At 36.1% G+C, this 20,474-nt stretch overlaps 1 protein-coding gene across 1 annotated transcript; it reads right to left on the bottom strand.

Annotated features, from left to right (window-relative positions):
• Positions 1-673: 673 nt before the first annotated feature.
• On the bottom strand, positions 674-18,788 carry LOC121984290 (vacuolar fusion protein MON1 homolog). The gene is made up of 14 exons (XM_042537158.1): positions 17,915-18,788; positions 17,624-17,703; positions 17,425-17,496; positions 17,291-17,330; positions 15,920-16,021; positions 15,646-15,767; positions 6,407-6,539; positions 4,630-4,721; positions 3,542-3,623; positions 3,307-3,371; positions 2,919-3,209; positions 2,729-2,820; positions 2,464-2,528; positions 674-891 (listed from the first exon to the last, which is right to left on the bottom strand). Exons 1-14 carry the CDS (start codon positions 18,608-18,610, stop codon positions 796-798), a joined length of 2,028 nt encoding a protein of 675 aa, XP_042393092.1. The 5' UTR covers positions 18,611-18,788; the 3' UTR covers positions 674-795.
• Positions 18,789-20,474: the final 1,686 nt, after the last annotated feature.

Below are 20,474 nucleotides of genomic sequence, written 5' to 3'. Positions count from 1 at the left end.
TGATCAAAAATAAAAACTACATAGATCAAACAGAAACTTACCAAAATGAAAGATTAATCGAAGAGCAAGTTGCTATCGCCGACCGTGTAGAAAACTAGAAACTATTGGAGCAATCTAGGTACCATAGGTTTTGATATTTTGACAAGAGTTTAAGTAAGATTTATTGTTGTATTTAATATACATTGTGAGTGTGCAGGATACAGGTACAACAAGAAAAGTCTAAGGATGATCTTAGCAAAGGAGGAAAGTCCAAAGATAAATCTTGGCGATGTAAATTCAAGCATGTAGTCTTAGTAACGTAAGTCCAAGTGTGACTTGACAATGGATGAAGTCCCAGAGGCGCGACCTTTGGTAAAGGAAAACTTAACAATAATGACAAGGCCAATAGAAGCTCCAGAAGGTAAGACGTGAAGGAAGGAGAGGCATCCGAGGGATGCAAGGTTGATGGAGAAGGCTACAAAGCCAAGTCTAGGTTGGTCGGACGAGTACGAGTGCTGAGTGAATGTACTTGGGGCTTAAATCCTAGGATTAGGATTTTACTGTAGCGTCACTATAGCAGTAATATAACAGTAATATAGATGAATTTAATAAATATTTTTTATTTTTAAAATTAAAAATAAAACAAATTACAAACTAAACTTAAATTTTCACTAACAAAAAACGAATCTCTTAATCTCATAGTATTAAAAAGTTTTTTTAAAAAAAAAATCTTACAAAATTATGAATGCATAACACAGATGTTTCACATGATTCTACAGGATACTGGCTCATATATATTTTTATTGGGTAAAAAGATCACCAAGAGAAGGGACTGGCTCCAAATAAAAATATTACATTTTCTAAGTCTCTTACCCATTGACAGACTCTGTTGCACGCTTTGATTGCCTGAACCTGCAAATTATAGTAATCCAGGTGAGTTTTAATCAGATATTATGGTTATAGGTTAGAGTCCTACCAAATAGGGCAGGCAAGCAACCTTAAGAACTTATATTTTTACAGTCCTAAATGTATAGTGACTCTCCCTTTTTAGTGGACACCTTCAATTGCTAATCAAAGATAACCTTGACATTTTCTTAAGTAAAAAAGGAAAGTTAAAATTAAAAGCGACATGCTATAACTTACAACCAAACCTCAACATACTTATTTCAACAGCCATTAAAGATTGAAATCTATTAATGTACAGCTCAATGCGGTAGTCTAGCCCTTCATTTTGTCACATGCCACATGGCACATACTGATGCCCTGTATGAGTAGTCTCAAGTCTCAACCAACACAGGCTGAGATCGACAAGGTGAAGGCACAAAGGCGAAAGGAGGATTAATTTGTACCTCAATGCCTTAATCCCTGAGCTGATCTACAATTGCCTGAGATCAACTGAGGGTTCAATATATTCCATCTCCCACTAAAATTACACAATTATTGCAAGATATTGTGCCTCATTCTATCCTTGATCGTGAACCGTATCTGTCAGGACTGTCTCAATTGCTCTAAATATCCATAGTGATAGAATGGAAGGATAAACTCTATGTAGCTGACCACACAAAAGAGACATACACGACTTAATCATGGTGATGATCATCTAATAATTTAAATTTATAGCATGCATGGTAAAGGGCAGCCCGAGTAAAGGGCAACCCGGTGTATGAAACTCCCACCAATGTAAGATTCCGAAGAAGGATATATTGTATGTAGTCTTACCCTGCTTTTACAAGAGGTTGTTTCTTAAACTCAAATCCGTAACTTCTAGGTCACATGATAACAACTTTAACATGTATGCTAAACTTTTATCATGCATGGTGGCACTAAACAAATATTAATGCACTGTTATAGTATATCCAACTATCTCCCAAATATTCATGTTGTGAATGTTTAATCATCCCTCGGTGTGGCAAAAGGCGAATACGCTCGCCCCCAGCGCCCCCGGGTTGGTCAACCCGTCCAAGGCCAACACGGAGGAGGTAAATCACGGGCGGCTACTAGCCTTTGGAATAGTGACTAGCACATAAGGGAGGTATTTACCTTGGCTTTGCCGAGATTCGAACCCCAGACCTCATTGTGGCAACACCTCATGCGCTAGCCACTAGACCCATCCGAGAATGTTTAATCATCCCTCGTGAACTTACATGTGAAAGCCTGAGTACCTTGATTTTCACTCTTTAGCAATTTAGCCCATAAATTAAGCTCAGTCAAGCTTGATAAAAGGGAACATGTTTAACTAATAAATCTGTAATTAGGTATATCTAATAACTTAAGCTGTAAAATTCACAATTGAATCAAATTATAGTATTAGAGCAACATCAGGTTTGATTTTTCTTTGTTGTGCTCACCCCACTTATTTAATAGTGCGCTTTGTCAACTTATCATCTTAAGCATTCAGGGTAAATAATTGCTCAATACCTTTCATATTTACTATGCAATAGAATTGGAGAAAACCATTCACAAGAAAGGGAGATATGAACAAACCTTGTCCGCAAGAGGATCAAATGCTGCATAAAGTTCAAAATCCTGAGTAATCCAGCAAAGGATAACTGCAACAATTACAGTTTTGGATTAGCATGATGGTCAACTTTCCAGTGTTCAATCGAAAATAAAACAAAAGGAACTATAAAAACACTCAGATAAGGAGAGAAACAGAAGAATATGTACTACTTGCTAAGAAAATACCAAAAAGGAGCATGCATCAATAGCATTTCAAGGTGGTGTCATGCTCTAAGACTTGAAAACATACCAAAATCTCCATCCCGTCTGAACTGTGTTTTATGTGGACCGGTCCCTTCATCGTGCATTGATGCATACAAATTCTGGTAAGCTCTGAACAGTCTGCAGTCATTGGCTTTGTTATTGTATAACAGACATACCATTATATCTAATAAGGAACAAACAGCTGCAAATATTGATATTGCAGCATGTACACGCACCTTTTCTGTTGACTAGAACTGCTTATGGGTGATGAGAACTCCGATGATACATATTGATCAAGGTTAATACTCCTATAAATGAAATGCCAAAGTCCAGAGGGGCCTCCAATGATGGTGTTGGAAGATGACAATTCAGATGATGCTTTTTCAGCAGATAAATGGGGTGGCAAAGACCCAGAGCGAAGAGAGGAATCAACTGGTACATCCTCAACACGTAGTCCACCATCTAGCACAGATCTTTGAACTTCCGACAAGACATTTGATTTTACAAGCACAGACTCAATGCGAATCCTAGGGACCACCAGTGAAACTGAAGTTATTTGGTGACAAGGGAAAACTTATTCCTTCTGAGGTACCAAAAGAACTACAAGCTGTTGTCAGTTCTCACCTGCAATCTTTTAGATGATAAAAGGAATCTGGACCAGTAGTGAGTAGTATCAAATAGGTGTCCACCTATAAAAAAATTATTGGGGAACATAGAAGATGAGCCAGAAGACAATAATAATAAAACAGAATATCACCATATGGAAGCTATGAACCCTGAATAAAATTATTATTCATATTCCTTATAATATCAAAGGATTAGTAAATGAAAGCCATTTAGGGATATCCATCAAACTCACATCGAGAAAATCGACGTAAGCATAAAGGAACACCATTGGATTGTATCTGGGTAGGCAAATTGGTGAGAAAGACTCAGAAGTCCTGCATAATAAGTAAATCAGTAAAATATAAAATTAAACCAAAGAAGTTCACATAACAAAAAGTATGATTGTATCATTGCAAAAAGACACCAAATTTACCACTATTCTAGAATTCAATATGCTAGTGAAAACCCTGAGACCTATGTTGTAAAAGACAACAAGAATCCATAAGAATGAGATAATCATGTCTTGAAGTGCTTGCAAAAAAACTGGTGAAAGTTAGGTTTTAAATACACAAATTCTTATAAGCTAATATTGAGAAAAACATGTATGCAATAAATAGTTCAAGAACGTGCAGACAGACACCAACTTCCAGAAAACTGTTTTGATTGATTGATTTCTCAGTGTGATAGAGCTTAAAAACTTGTGAATCCAAAGGTCAAAATTACTAATCTAGAATTAGTTATTTTAAGAAATTGCATAATTACATGCAGCATGCACTAGCACCAGGTTGCTGAAACTGTAAACAAATTGTCTTGTAAAATTTTAAAGATATGTTTATAAAAGAGTGAGTTGCCACCACATTAGAAAAAATTAGCAATCTTTACCCAAAAGATCTATTATATTGGTGAAAGGACAAACTAATCAATACAAGATTCCAGGCTCGTATTGTTCATATCAAACAAATTTTACAACAATAAACCTACAGATGAGGTATAATCCAACTACAACAGGTGGTACGGATTGGATTAAACACAAACAAGGTACATGAAAAATGTCAGTGAAGATAATTATGAGAACTGAGAAACATTAGACAAAACAGAGAAAAGTTAAGAGACTGCATCAAGTAAATTTTTATGCATATGTATAATTGCTTCCAGTGAAACACAGTACTCCAACCAACTACAATTGCTTGCATAGGTAATCATGCTTGTACAAGGATGGTTTATCTCCTCGTAATAGAGTTGCCAAATGACACAGTTAACAGTGTGATATAGAGCTTATACGGGGCTGGTCTCATCTAACATGCTTTTCTGTTGGGATAGCCATCAAGCACCAAGGAGTACCTGAATGATTCAGAAGCCATTATAAAGTTGGAGAGTAAGAGCATGTCATCAGGATGCAGGGATGCCTTTTGAGCTCCAACAAGACTGATAACCTAGAAAGAAGCACATTGTGCGATCAGCAAGTAACATAAAATCAAAAAAAAGAGAAAAATTAACAAACATAAAATATAATGCATAAAATAGTCAAAGATTGTCAACACTTAATAGGTATCCTGATGAAATAATTGTGGAGCGTTTAAACAGATAAAGCTGGTAAGAAGCATCAACTTTCATATTTGCATGCTGCAGGCATCTAATTGGGAAGAAACTTGTTTGAACAAGACAAAAAAGTGCATATGATATTTCTTTCCACAAAAGCAAAATCTATTCAAACTAGACTGTAAAGATGTTCCCTGTTCAATATATATCAATAATCTAAGACGCAAGGATGTTTTTCTACTGATCTCTAGATCTAAGAATCTAAAACCTCCACTTTTAATCCATTATAAAAATTTATTGTCAACTTCCACAATTAAGCACCAAGCTGTATTTGCCACAATTGACAATCAACTCGATGATGAAACCACAATTTGCAATCAGATGAGACAAATAGGAGAGAGATATATTAAAAGTGACACTGTTCTACACATAAACTCAAGGTATCTTTTACTTTAGATAAAGAAAAACCTTTATTTGGGTAGAATGAAATTAAGTCAAACAATACTATGGTACACGACATCATATAATTTGCTGAAGCATGAAACGTGTATAGTTATTAATATTGATGGATAAGCATCGCTAGTTTTGGAAAAATATTATTTGCTAAAAATTATACCATCTTGTAATATTCTTGTTTCTAAATGCTTAGTCAAAAAATTGAAGAAATAAAAGTTACAAATGTGTTTAAAGAATTCCAACCAGCACATCTTGAAGCAAGCCTTAGCTAAATAGGTAGGATCACACGAGCCAAAAGAAAGAAAAAACAAAGGATGGTTGCAACATCTACTGTCCACTCTCCAAGAAGAATAAGCTTAACAGCACTATACAGATTGAAAGTAAAATAGGATTAAAATTTTAGTAGCACACAATAGAGTTCCTATTCCAAGAATATTGTTCACAAACTTCACATAAACCTTAAAATACAAAAGGACTCAGGAACATTGAGTTGATACATTATTTAGTGGGAGCAGCACTAAGTCCTAACCACCAATACTTACTAAATCTGAGTAAGTGCGAGCAGGAAAAAATGTGATTTTCCGAGTTCTCTGGTAAGGCGAACAAATGAAGGGGCATACAGCTAGTGAGCACATGCACATAGAAAATATGCTGGAAATTTAGATAGTTGACCAGATCTGACTCAGATATCTAAAGCATGATGCACCACCATGCACCCAAATGGTAATAGGATCAAATAGACTACCAAAATTGTTAGGATTAACCAATCTTAAAATTCCTATCTACAGAACTGGAAACAATTTTTATTTTTTTTCCTACTCAGAGGTATCAGCTCCACAATAAGGACAATGGATTAACACAATTGGTTAGATTCAAATCCAATAGCACAATCCACCACTATTTCAAGTGTTCTATTACAGCTTAAACAGGGATGTACTTAAGTATTCAGAACTTCTGATAAAGAAAGAGTACAATAGCAGGAAGCGATCAATATAAATTACAATACTATGTTAACAATGCAAGAGCTAGGTAATGAGAACAGGTAAATTGTAGAGAATTGTTGCTTAATCTCTGGGATGTCAGGTGACTAAAAACAACTCCAAAATTACACTTTTGGACAAACCTTGTGCTTACACAATAATAATGCAAACAGAACCCCTGAATCAGCAACATCTTGTAAAATAGCACCAGCAGCTTGTCTTGTTGCAAAGCTAAGAGGAAGGCATGTATATGCATGGAGAAATGTAGCAGGGTTCCTGAAAAAAAAAATTACAAGTCAATGCATGGCCGTTCTTAGTATATGATCGCCATACCTAAATTGGCATACATAATTATTGTTAAGAAATCTTTTATCCTGGTACAGTCGATCATCTTTGCACAATCAGTGATGTATAAGAAACCTATTAAAGAAATTAGTATTCCTCTTTTAGGTTTTTTTCCTTTCCAATCTATGCAATCTGTAAACTTCATGCAAGAATTTATTGGTCATCTAAATCTTGTTTTTTTAAGCCTTTTGCAACTTAATTTCTCCTTTATGATTAGGTTTAACCACAACTTTTAATGGGTTTAAATTTGACATTCATAATTGATGATTTGCATTGACTGTGCAGATTTATCATAACATTATAGAAATTGAGGTCAACTTTTGAAGATGGACTTCATGGATTAAATGCAAAGCTATGAGGACCTTCATGGATGGTTATCAAACTTGAAGATGAACCAAAAGACCCATGTAATATGTTGTTAGAATCTTGCATTTGTTTTCTGGTACATTAATTGTTCGATGTTTTAATAACCTAGATAGAGATCAAGTACTAAGAGCTTATTTTATTTCAAATCCTTATGACTTAGGGATGCTTTAAATCATTCTTTTAGTGATGGCTCAGGATAGCTTATAGGGCTTGTAAGCTGACCGAAGGGTGCTACCCAGACTAGACTTGAGTGCCTAATGCAATTCAAAATTTTGGATCAATTTTGTTTTAAAAAAAATAATTAAAATTTCCATTTTTTATTCCTAAGAGTTATTAAAAGTTTATTATATTTTTAGAGATAATTTAGACTTTTAAAAGTTGGTTGTTGTTTAAGAGAAAAGATAGGATTTTTGAGACTATTTGATTTTATTTCGAGACAATAAAAGGGATTAGGATCTCATGAATTAGATCATTTTTAATTTAGTAATATTCTTCCTCTCCTTCAGTGAGTTGAGTTATTCGATTATGTGTGGTGTGATTTTTCATATTGCATCAGTGTAAATTGACTAGAGCAATCATTCCAATCAGACAATCAGCTGAAGTTGTTGTTCCTTAAATAGCCAACAAGTGGTCAACATTGTTCTAGTCAACTGAGAGGCTAATTTTAGGGGATAGTATGTTTTTATTTGAGCTACAACTGATTAGAAGACTTAAGCAATTAATTAAAGATAACCAATCAATTGGGAACCCTTTTTAGTCAATTGAAATGTCATAGTTGGATTTAACATTCAAATTTTAAACATTTTCAAGTTGTGTAAGTGAAAGCTAAACCATACTTTATAAGGTTTCTTAGAGATGTTTTGGGCATTCATCCATATTGTTTTAGAACTTCATTGACTGTGCTTCATTGTTATCTAAGTGCCCAAATCATATCCAAGAACTAATGTTGATATTAAGGCTTTGATTTTCTTCTTCAAGGTGGCAAAAGGCGAATACGCTCGCCCCTAGCGCCCCCGCCAACCCGTCCCAGGGTCAACACGGAGGAGGTAAATCACGGGCATTTGATTTTCTTCTTCAAGCTCTTTAATAGTCTCGCTCCCTTATATTTTCATTTACATCTATTTAAGAGAGATTATTTTTCTTTCAATTCTTATTAAGAGAATTTGTTTTTAGGGTTCTAGGAACTAATTCATTGTTGTTACTATGCATTGTAAAGACCTCCCTAACCCGGCTCTTTACCTTGTGAGCTTTGATCCTCAAGTGGAAATCAGTTTAAATTAAGCTCACTGGCTTGTCAGGTCTCATCATTGATTTATAGAGGCTTACCCTATTCTTTTGTTAAACAGGCAATTTAGTGGATATTTAGAGGTGGCACACCGGACATGTTATAGGCAATGGAGTACGACCAATGTCTACTAATCATATTATATCATTACCTTAATTTTAGTTTCACATTTGTATGTGTTTCTTCCTTGCTTTGTTTATCACAATTGATATATTGTCATGTACCTGCACATCAAATTACCTATTTCATTTAAATGCTAAATTAGCAAGAAAATTTTATTGATGTATATTCAACCCCCTAGTGAAGATCCTACAATGTGATGTTTTTAAAATTCTTATTTTTGAAAATATAATATATATGTTAAGGAGAAGGAGAGCCTCAAGCAACAATAAAGTTATTGTCGTGTGACCTAAAGGTCACGTGTTCGAGTATCGAAAACAACCTCTTGCCAAGCAGGATAAGACTGTGTATAACAAACTCTTCCACCGAACCCCGCATTGGAGGGAAGTTCGTACACCGAATTGCCCTTTAATCCAAGGTTTAAAATTTCGACCCGTGCCGAGGTTTCGGTCTCAGACCGGAACGATACGGTTTCGGTATCGTATCGTGCCGTGCCAATACAGTTTCGGTATTTTTTATTTATCTAATTATAAGATAAATATGTTTATGGTATATATAAAAATAAGTTGTATATTGATTTATTATAAGTTCTCAATTATTGAATAATTTAATATTGTTAGAAAAAATAATTAAAAATAAATTTATTTAAATAGAATTGATATAACAATAATTCAAATTAAAATGGAAGTATCTATAATAATAATAATAATATTATTATTATTATTAAATAAATAAAATAACTATTTATTCATTTAATTAATTAATAATTAAATAATATATATTTTAAATAATAAAAAATTTTAAAAAAATAAAAAAAATCAGAATATAAATATAATTTATTAGAATTTTTTAAAAAAAATAGAATTTTTAAAAAAAATTTAGAATTTTTTTAAAAAATTAAATGAAATTTAAAATAATAAAAAATATATTAGAATATAAATAAGAATTATTATATTTTTTAAATTTTTAAATAAAATTTAAAACATTATTTTTTCAGAATATTAATTAATAAAATTTATTTAATTTATTTTAATTTTAAATATATTTTATTAGGATAATTTAATTAGGTTTGTAAAAGTCTCTTCGGAATATCACACTCCTCCTTAGGAATTGTTTAAATTTATTAAATAAAATAAATAATTATTAAAAAAAAAAAAAAAAGGGCGTACGCGAGATCGCCCGCGATCATCGCGGGCGATCCCGCGGGAGGCGTCCGGCGGCGCTGGAAGCGTCGCCGGACGCCTCCAGCGGCGCCGGAAGCGTCCGGCTACCTTGCCGGACGCTTTCGGCGACACCATCGGCGCCGCAGAAGACGTCGCGCACGACGCCTTCGGTGCCGAAGTCGTCGCGGGACGCCGCCGGTGGCATCCCGCGTCTCCTCCAGCGCTGCCGAGACGGGAGGTGCTCCCGTGCCGGTTTCGGCCGCCCGGCGGAACGGTAAAAACCGCCCGTGCCAGGCGGCACGGAACGGTATTTTATACACTGCTTTAATCTATATGTCAAAGGCTAAATCAATATTTTTTACACATTAATGGAATAATATAATTATTATCTCTATGGGTTAATTTAGAAATCCATTTTTTTAATCAATATATGATTTTCAATTTAGATTAAAGAAAAATATGCTTATTAACTTTAGTCATTTAATTATTGTTAACATGGTTTGACAAGTATCGAAGTATCGATTTATAACTAGAACGAAACGGTTTTGATACTGTATTATATCGTGTTGATAAATTTTCAGTATTTTTTAAATATAAAATATATTAATTAAAAATAATAAAAAAATCTAAACATTAAAAATAATAAAATATTTTTAAAAAAATTATGGGATTGTAGCGCATCCATATGGTAAATAAATAAATAATTTATTATATATTTTTGGAATTAAAATAAATAAAATATATTAAATCAATGAGATAGTTTTATTAGGGTTTGATTAAGTATGCTTACATTATCTATTTATAGTTAGGAGTTCATTGCAATTATAAACCTAACTTTAACCTAAGTTTTTTGCATCGCAATTGTGCGCTCGCGGGTATCCTGCTCGACCCATGTGCCCGTGGGTGTCTCGATCACGACTCGTGCGCCCGTAGCCCGCAACCCGCGGAGGTCGCAATGGCCTCTGTGACCCTGCAAAGGTCGTTGCGGCATCGCGGATCTTCCGCAACCCCGAGGCGGCCGCATTGTTTGTGCTGATGCTGGATTGCAAGTGGAACGACAAATTTCGCCTGTTTTGCCTAGCACGGAACACAATTTTAAACCATCATTGTTATATGTAAATATTATATTCATACAAATTAGCTATTATATAAATTGAGAAAAATCATATATATAAGTATTATGTTATATTAATATTTTAAATTAATGATTAAAGTAATCATGTTATTATTTATGGCATATAAATTTAAGTTATTAGTGATTGTTAAAGTGGAACGAAAGATTATTATAATATGTTTTAGTAAGATAACTCCTACATGATGGATATAATGAGAGAAACCTCCCTCCCATAGTGGGAGGGAGGTTTCTCCCTCAAACAAAAAAGCGGCTCTGTCCTTATAGAGCCGCTTCTTCGTTGCTTTTATTTTTTTTATATATTTTAATTTTTTTAATAATTAAAAAAAAAAGCATAACGTTTTAATTTTTAGCCGCATGCAACGGTTACCGATTGCATGCCATTGAACAACGGCTAATTTTTAGCCGTTGTTCAACGTTTTAATTTTATTATTTAATATATAAAAAAAAATCTATAAATATGGGATCAATTTTATTCATTCCATTGCAATCTTTGCTCTCAACTCATTTCTCCCTTTCATTCCCTGTTTGTATTCGAGATGGATGAAAATCTCAATACTTCCTTTACGAATCTTTTGAATTCTTCAAATACGGAAGGACATCTTCTCAAAATACTCGCACTCCTCCAAATATCCAATATCCTCATATTTTCTCTCACCCACAATATCTTCCAAATGTTCAAAATATTTCATATGTTCCACAATATTCTCCAAATTTTCCAAATTCCCAAAGTTCTCAAAATTTTTTGCAGCCGTGGAATCCAAGTAACGCCGCCCCAGCTCCATTTGGTATGTATACATCCCAAGATTGGTCAGCCATGGGTAGCCAACTTGGGATGCCTTATCCTTACGTATTTCCTCCTACTCAACCACCTGTCATACATTCGAATGAATCAAAAAGGGCAACTATTGATCCATCTATCAGCGACAAAGAATCTCTAACACCATCATCTGTTCCTGCAACTCAGTTGCCACCACACTCATCACAAGAGGAGCGTGAAGTTGAGCTGGAGGAAAATGAATCGACATGAAGATTTTGGTCTCTCGATGAAGATGTGGTCCTTGCGAAGTCATGGGCAACTATAAGCACTGATGCAATCATTGGTAATGACCAGAAGGATCAAGCTTTTTGGAAACGTATAGCTGATTACTACAACAAACATCGGCCCACTAGATCTATGACGAGAAGTTATCAGCGGCTGAAATCACGTTATTATAGGTTTGCACCAATGGTAAATGAATTTTCTGCAATTTATAATAATTTTTATACTCATCGGCAAAGCGGTTGGAGTGACGAGAATGTGTTGGAGAATGCATTGAATATGTGGAAAGCCAACAACAAAGGCAAGGATTTTAAGTATATGCATGTGTGGAGGGTTCTCAAAGAATATGAGAAATATACTCCACAATCAGTTGCTCATTACTCTAAAAAGAAAGCAAGGACATCCGAATTAGGGGGAAACACTTCAACATCAAATCCAGATACAAGTGTTGATTTAGATGACTCTGAAGTTCGCATTCGTCCTATAGGGCAAAAGGCAGCGAAGAGAAAGGGCAAATCTAAAGCCAAAGACAGCGACACAATGGAACATAGCATCGACAAAGAATGGCAAGATATTAAAGAATATCAAATCCAAAAAATGGCTTTGCGGGAAGCCGAGATCTTTCATAAGCATTATGAAATTCTTATGAAGGATACCAGTGAGATGACACAGGACAACTTTATTTACATGAGAAAATGGTGGAAAAAATTAAACAGAGACATGGCTTAGTGTAGATGAGTTTATGTTTATTGTTAGGACTATTATTATAATTTATGTCTTTTTTATTTGATGCATTGTAATATTTATGTATTTTTTTTAATTATTAATGTTGTTTAATGTTATCAATTTATAAATTTAAATTTTATAAAAAATTAATGGTGTATGAATTAAATTTATAAAAAATTAATGGTGTATGAATTATGAAGGAAAAATGAGAATTACTACATGAATAAAAAGTGTGGGACCCATGAGGGAGTTGTTGAGAGGTTTTTTGATAGTGGAAGAAGATATGAGGTTTTTAACTTTTGATGTAGCGCAGACGTGGCAACGAAGGAGCTCTCAACGGGGTTTATCCACTATGGATGCTCTTAGTAAGATAACTACTACATGATGTATATAATAAGATAACACAAGCTTGACCTTAAAATAATGCATGTGGAACGAAGCCTAACAACATAAATATTTACTCTTAATAACCCTTTCGTTGTTCCTCAAGTTGGATCATATGGTAGCAGAAGGTGGAATCCACGACCTGACGACCTCACACGGTAGGCCCCATGACCATCTGCGAAGAGATAAATCGGGAAGCTGTAGTTGGTCAGTGTGGGGGAGGATTTTTTTTTTCCTTGGCTTTACCAAAATTCAAACCCTTACCCTATGGTAACAACTCTGTCCTACACTAGCCAACTCAACCCTGCTTCGAGGGCTCCTCAAGTTGGATCATAAATACTACTTATGTTTAACTCATGAATTAAAATATAAAATTATGTTGATTGTTAAAGTGGAATGAAACATTATTATAATATGTTTTAGTAAGCTAACTCCTACATGGTCTATATAATAAGATAACACATCAGCCTGGCCTCAAAATAATGCATGTGGAACGAAGCCTAACAACATAAATATTTACTCTTAGTAACCCTTTTGTTGTTCCTTAAGTTGGATCATAGATACTACTTATGTTTAGCTCATGAATTAAAATATAAAATTATATTGATTGAGATTTATCTTTCAACTCTTATATTAAGACTCACAATGACTCCTTGATCTGGTTCTTCCTTAGTATAATTCTTCCTCACGATCCTTGGCACAATTTCCATGTGATCTTTCCTCTGCTCAATACTCGTGATTCATATTACCTAAAAGTCTAAAACCCTACTTTTGACATGTGAGAGAGGCAACAAGATATGTCAAGGCTTCATCTTACATTGCCACAGCCTCCTCTAAGTTTCCCCCTTGTCCTCTCCTTTAGTGCAATTGACACAATATTCAAGCTCATGCAAAATGGCAAGCAACTCTTGTTCCAACCAAGGAATAAAGCGCTGACTCAGAACAAGATTTTAACCCTTACTCAGCTTGTTATATAAATTATAAAAAAAATTGACAAAAATTAACTAAAATATAACCAAGAAAATATGTAAACATAATTAAGCAAGTAGGCATGAATTCCTTCAAACACGCATCAAGGTGTTTACTATGAAAAGGTGAGGTGAGACACCAAGGAAAAGACTATCGAGTGGGCTTCTCCTTGCAGTAGGCAACAACATCAACAGTGGCAATGGACAAATGGAAAGGGAAAGGAAAGTAGTCAATAAGGATCCTACATTAGGCTGAGAGGATATGGAAAGATCATCTATAAGCTCCTCAAGTGAGTTTCTCTTTACGGTCACATTGACAACACGCAATGAACTATAAAAGGAGAGAAGGAAAACACTTGGGATATTGCGCTCAACTCAGATAATATCTCATAGGGCACGACAAGAATAAGGAGAAGACTGAAAGAACTAAGAACAAAATAATTCGCTTGAGAAGGATGATGCTCCAAAACGAAGCAGTGTGTAGGAGGAAGATTATGACTACTGGAAGGCAAACCAGTAGAAGAAATCAATGCAGCAGTGGCAAAAGCAGCAAGAATGACACATAGAATGGCAGCTGGAATAGAGACAATCCTTCTACTGTTGGCATAGTTCATTCAATACATAGTAGGGACACTGACAAATGATTGTTTTCAATGTCTAAGGAGAATTCAAACAACAATCTGACTATTCAAGTAGGAATAGCTCCTGGTTCCTAAATTCATAAACTAATGAGCAAATTGGCTACGTCACTAGAGAAGAGAAGTTGTGCATTGTCCAGTGGTTGTGTTGTTTACAGAGTAAAAGGCTGAATAAACTGTCATTCTAATGAGAGAAGTTGTCCCATCCAGACATAATGTCATCTTTAGATGTTGACAACATGAGGAAGAACATCACGAGAGTGCAGGATATTTGCAACATCATCAGACATGAGCCCAACTAGAAGAGAGTTCATGAAAAGATGGGAACTCACTGAAGTTTATGCAGCAGAGAGAGCTCGTCTGAGGAGGAAATGAGCAGAAGCACAAGACATGCTAGGTGGGGAACAAATATGAATTGTATGGGTACGGAGAAGATCGATGCTAGCATAGCAAAAGGCAACAAAGTTGGGTAGACCAGGTTTAGTCTTGATACAGTTTGTAGCAAGGGAAGTTGTATTGCATTTGATGAGTTCCAAAGCTGTTGGCACATCCTAGCATGGATGAACTGAACAAGAACAAAGATGTATTGTTGAAGAGGGCAAGAAGGAGATTCATCTAGTGTGAAAACAGATTTTTAGCAGCTAGTGTCCCAGTGCAATCCTTGCTCTAGAACAGGAACCTTTCAAGTCAACTCCATGGCAAGGATGAGAGGGAAGGAAGGAGGGGCAGGCATTGAGTTGAAGAGAATATGGGGAAGGGGAGATTGTCACCAAAATAACCTACCTCCACCTAAGAGGATTTTTTTCTCTTTCTGAAAATCCTAGCTTTAGGAGAGAGGCTACGATACCATATTACAATAGGAGGAAATAAGATTATATTGATCTCTTTGAATAGAACATTAGAACTATTAGAACACAATACATAATCGTTGATTTAAAATACTCAATGTGGGACTAAAACACCTAACTCCTATAACTACAAAGTCTTAAGTACTCTATCACTGATAATAACAAAGTTTTGTGTGAACAAGATCATGACAGTTTCATTTCCTTCGCACATACACATAGGGATAGCTTTATCACAAGTAGAGCAAATCAGATTATTAAAATGTTTGTTTGAAGATCAAAAATAGGAAAACAAGTTTCAAGAAAAACAGTAATTAAACCTAATGAACCATCAAACTGACATATTTGTTTCAAGTAGAAAAACAAACCGGCTGAAGGAATGGATCAAAGAGGAGAAAACTGCATCAGTTCCACTCAATAAAGGAGTCATGTCAAATTTTGGATTCTTCTCAAAACATCTGTTAACAGACTTTGTCAAGATAAGCAGCATCTGGAACAAGGTAATAAACAAATAAGGCACCATAAGCAAACACAAAATCGTTGTGAAAAGGGCACAATTTGCCTATGAAATTGTGATCAAAATATAATAACCAAGAAACAAAAGAGCCATAAGAATGGCTAGGAAAACAGTGTCACAAGTACCTGACCATAAAGAAGTTCTAATTGTCTTTTCAAAGCCTCATATGGTTCTTCCGTGCAGCTTATGCACACTAAATAGATTGGACCTTTAACAACAAAAACCACCTGATCATACAGAAATGCAAAATAACTCACGGAATAGTGAAAAAAAACAATAAGTATAAACATGATCAGCATTAAAGTAACAAATGTGTTCAAAAGGCAATAGACTCATATAGCTAAAGAAAAGTACAGCAATAAGTACCTAATTTTAAATACAAAAATGAAAATGTATGTCGATACTAGAGGTTCATCTTCTTACAAGTGGAAAAAATTGAAATATCGTATGATCTTATCTAATTAACTCCAGCAGATTATTTTGGTATAGAAACATGTGTTCGTACTTACAGGCAAAGATCACTATCAATCTATCATATCTAATGTCCGAAGTCCAAACACAGAGAAAATTTCCAATTGTGAATCATCAGTGCATGAAAACACAAGTTACAACCAGTATGATGAAGACCTAAAAAAAATAAAATAAAATAAAGGAGTAAAGTACTAAACATTGTTTTAGGCTTTGTCAACCAATAAGATGGAACATCTAGCCTTTTACCTAATGTCAAATAAGAGATCAACTAGGACTCTTTGCAAGCATAACATAAATAAGCTGATAAGGGGAAAAAAAAAGGCAGCACGAAGTTCCTGCCAATGCAAGATCCAGGGAAGGGTCTATTGTACGCAATCTTACTCTGCTGTGCAAACGGCTATTTCTGAGACTCGAACCACCTTTAGGTCACACGGCAGCAACTTTACTATTGTGCCAAGGAAAAGGTAGAAGTAATTGAGACAATAGGTATAACTCATGCGAGTTTGAATATGTAAGCAGCTCTCTCCTTTTCAATAAGACGTTGATATGCTATAATCCTACTAAAGGTTGATTGCACAGTAGAACTGAATTCACCATTGTAATAAAAGAGTGATGGTGCAAGCAGGAGAAAGTATTCATAAAAAAAATATGGATATTAATGTTTTCCACTTGAATCAGAATAATAAACAATATGAAGTTTGAGGTGTGGGGGTTTTCAGATTGAACTGCATTTTTTTCCTTTTCTCAGGCAGTATGCTTCTGTATTTATCTAACAGTATTCATATAATGATGGCAACTGGCCGCCTGCAAGAAACAAAATTAACAGGCCCTGTTCTCCGTATCCAGCAAGCAAGTCATTTGTTTTAACTATGATCATGTTCACTATGGAAACAGGAACTTGTATGACAAAGGATGTAAATCAGCATTGAAGTATCTTCAATATACAAGGACAACAAAAATTATGTATAAGATATCTGAGCAAGCAGTAATTGGACTTGGGCAAGAAAAATATGTAACTAACTAACCTGGTGATTCCCTGCTCTTACATGCTTGATATGATCCCCACTACCATAACATGTCAAAAAATGGTAATAAATTAATTGAAAGTGTATTTCACATGATTGTGATGACATTAAAGACGATCAGCAAAATGTCACACCTGTTTTCAACAAAAGAGATAATAGCCTGCAAGGTTGCTGAAAATCCAGCTAATTTATGCTCATCTCCGTACCTGAAAGATATGAAACAGTTGGATTTTATTTAATCAAAATAAACCATGGTGCGACTGAATCTCACAGTTTTATCTAGCAAAGGTATTATATATTTTTGAATAATAGAAGAACGAAATTTAGCTTTACCTAGAAAAAATTGGCTTCCCAGAATGACTCAGAATAAAGTAGTGTTTCTTTCTCTTTCTCCATGAGATTGATCCATCGTCCTACATTTCAAATAGATATAAAATAAAACCAAGAACCAATTCCACAACACAGAATCAACACTCTACGCTGCACTGAATCAGAAAGCATGACATAAAACTCCATAAATAACTTGCAAGCAAGACTTTTGAATTTTGTGCTTCGAATGTGCAAAATCATATAACTCATTTTCAAACATCGAGCAATCATTGACCCTGAACAAGACAAAGATACCTCATCACGATGACGTTTACGACTCCAATCATCCGACAAAGCCCCTGGATCATCGAGTTCCTCAATTCCGCTGGACAGTCCTCCACTGCTTCCCCTCTCGCCGGCATAACCACTGCTGCTGGGACTATGCGGCACATCTCCGTCTTGATCTGAACCCTCCCTCCAGGCACCACGGACACCAAGCGACGAAGTGCCGGCCATATCCCCAACTACCTGACAGCCCTCATCCACGACCTCAATCTCACTCTTAACCATGTAGAAATCCGAGGGCAGGGTTCCGTTACCGGAAGGCGGTTCAGCGCCCGAAGTACTCCCAGGGTCCTCAAAGTCGAGAGAACTCGTATCCTGGGCCCTGGCAGGCTCCGCCCCAGGGTTAACATCAGAGTCATCAGGATTAGGCTTCCGGTAGAAATCCGCGGGCGCAGATCCATCGCTGCCCAAGACTTCGGCGCTCGCAGTTTCTCCTTCGTCCTCCAGGTCAAGAGAATTCATCCGATCCACTACGACATGATCGGCGTCGGGGACAGAGTCGGGCTCGCCAGGATTCGGAGTGGGGCAGAGGTCCTCTGGAAGAGATCTCCTAGCGTACGTCCCTTCGGCGCCGGTAGCATCGCCGGCATCCTCCAGGCCGGGATCAGCGTCGGAGTCAGGAAGGGGATTCGAATCGGCGGAGGCGGCGGCGCCCTCGGGATCCATGGCGGACGAGAGCGAGCGGAGGAATGAGGTGCTGCTATGGGATTAGGTTTTCGATTGGGGAAGATCGGAGGTGGGGAGAGAGAGAGCGAGAGAGAGGTCGTCGTCTCGTCTCCTAGCGCTCGGTGTCTGGCGCTCGCGCTTTAGATCAGGCCGTTTGGTTTGGTATGGTTTCTTTTGACTAGTAGTTGGTTGGGCACGATAGCAGCTGCCAATGTCTCCGCTACCATATTCTACCAATTAAATACAATATTTGACCAGCAGGTAGTTATTTATTTATTCTTCATTCAATTTATTTTTAAATCCAAATAGCTGCATGAATTTATTAATTCGCATAAATATCTTCCTTATTTGTTAATCATTATTCTAAATATTAGTAGTCGTCCATAATTTATCTCCTCCGTGTTGACTCTGAGATGGATTGGTGGGAACGTTGGGGGCGAGCGTATTCACTTTTTGCCACCATAAATTTATTAATTCTAATTAATTTCATTAAAATTTTCATATCAATATAAATTCAAAAGCACGGACGACTACAACGACCTACATTTTTATTTTATCAACAAAAATTCCTACTAGTAAGACGATTGAGATGCCCAAGTCAAATCAAAGTTAAAGGGATAAGCTGACATGACAGTTAAAGTTAAAGGGATAAGCTGACATGACAGTTAAAGTTGAAGGGTTAATATTTAAAGCTAACGTAGTCGAATATCGTAGTCGAGAAGTTATTTGATCAGATCATTGGGTCGGTCAAACTTCGAATCTATTAGGTTATCTGATCGGACCATTGGGTTAATCGAACGTCGAATCATTAAATATTGATGAATAATTCAAGACAAATCAACACTATCTAAAGCCAAGACTCATTTGTCACTTGGAGATAGCAATATTAACTAGATGGGTTGAGTAGTCAAGCTGATCGGAACTATATTTCGATCAGATAGACTAGACGCCTGGTCCAATTAAACCCTTTGACTTAATGGGTCGAGTGAAGAATGAGTTCCCTACAACACTATAAGTCTGATCGGCTGGTCCTTATGAACGATTGCCAACTAGGTCATATGGGGAACTCAGTCAGTTGGTCATATAAGCATATTATGGGCCCCTCGACCCAATGATCTTTTTTTTTTTGGCGTTTTATGCCACGGAGGACAGAGAATATTCTCCTTGCAAGCTGTATATTAGAATCTTCCTCTCTACCAAATGTAGAGATTGCGGGTCCATTTTGAGAAAGGTATCAGAGCATCTTTATCGTTTGTTCTTTTTTGGACACACTTTAAGATTTGTGCAAAGACAAATAGTAATACTATAAAAGGGGTCTCTATCTACATGCGGAGATATGCGATGCTACACATTTTTACACACTCTTAACTATTGCTCTTCTCACTGTTCCTCTACTCTACTTTATCACTAACTTAAGTATCGGAAGGCCTACGCTGGGGACCTCTTCTCTGGCCTGGCCACTAACGCTCCTTGTGGCACGCAGAACCACTTGAAGTCGCTTTTGCTGGATCAGAGTCTACAAGTAGTCAACATCAGAGTCATATTCCCAGCCAACCATCATCTCCACTTTCGAATGGGATCATATTTGACATCGTTTGTGGGAACTTCACCTGCATTTGAGATATGAAGATAGAAGAGACTGGATGACTCACCACAGTAGCTTTATCATAGGAAGATTTAGAATGGTTAATAGTCGCCTGAGTGACTAGAATGGTGCAGTAACAACAAGCAGCTGTTGGTACCCCAAGGTTGTTTTGATATGATCAAACAAGTTATGTTAGGCCCTGTTGTGTTTAATCCTGTGTCTAAGTGTGCAGGAACTTAGGAGCACAGGATGTCGAGCAAAAGACGCAGCTAGCGAGAA

This window comes from Zingiber officinale, chromosome 5B (assembly GCF_018446385.1).
Source record: "Zingiber officinale cultivar Zhangliang chromosome 5B, Zo_v1.1, whole genome shotgun sequence".
In the NCBI taxonomy this organism is placed as follows: Eukaryota; Viridiplantae; Streptophyta; class Magnoliopsida; order Zingiberales; family Zingiberaceae; genus Zingiber; species Zingiber officinale.
The sequence above is the reverse complement of the archived record's forward strand: the minus strand, read 5'-3'. Positions and strand labels throughout refer to the sequence as shown.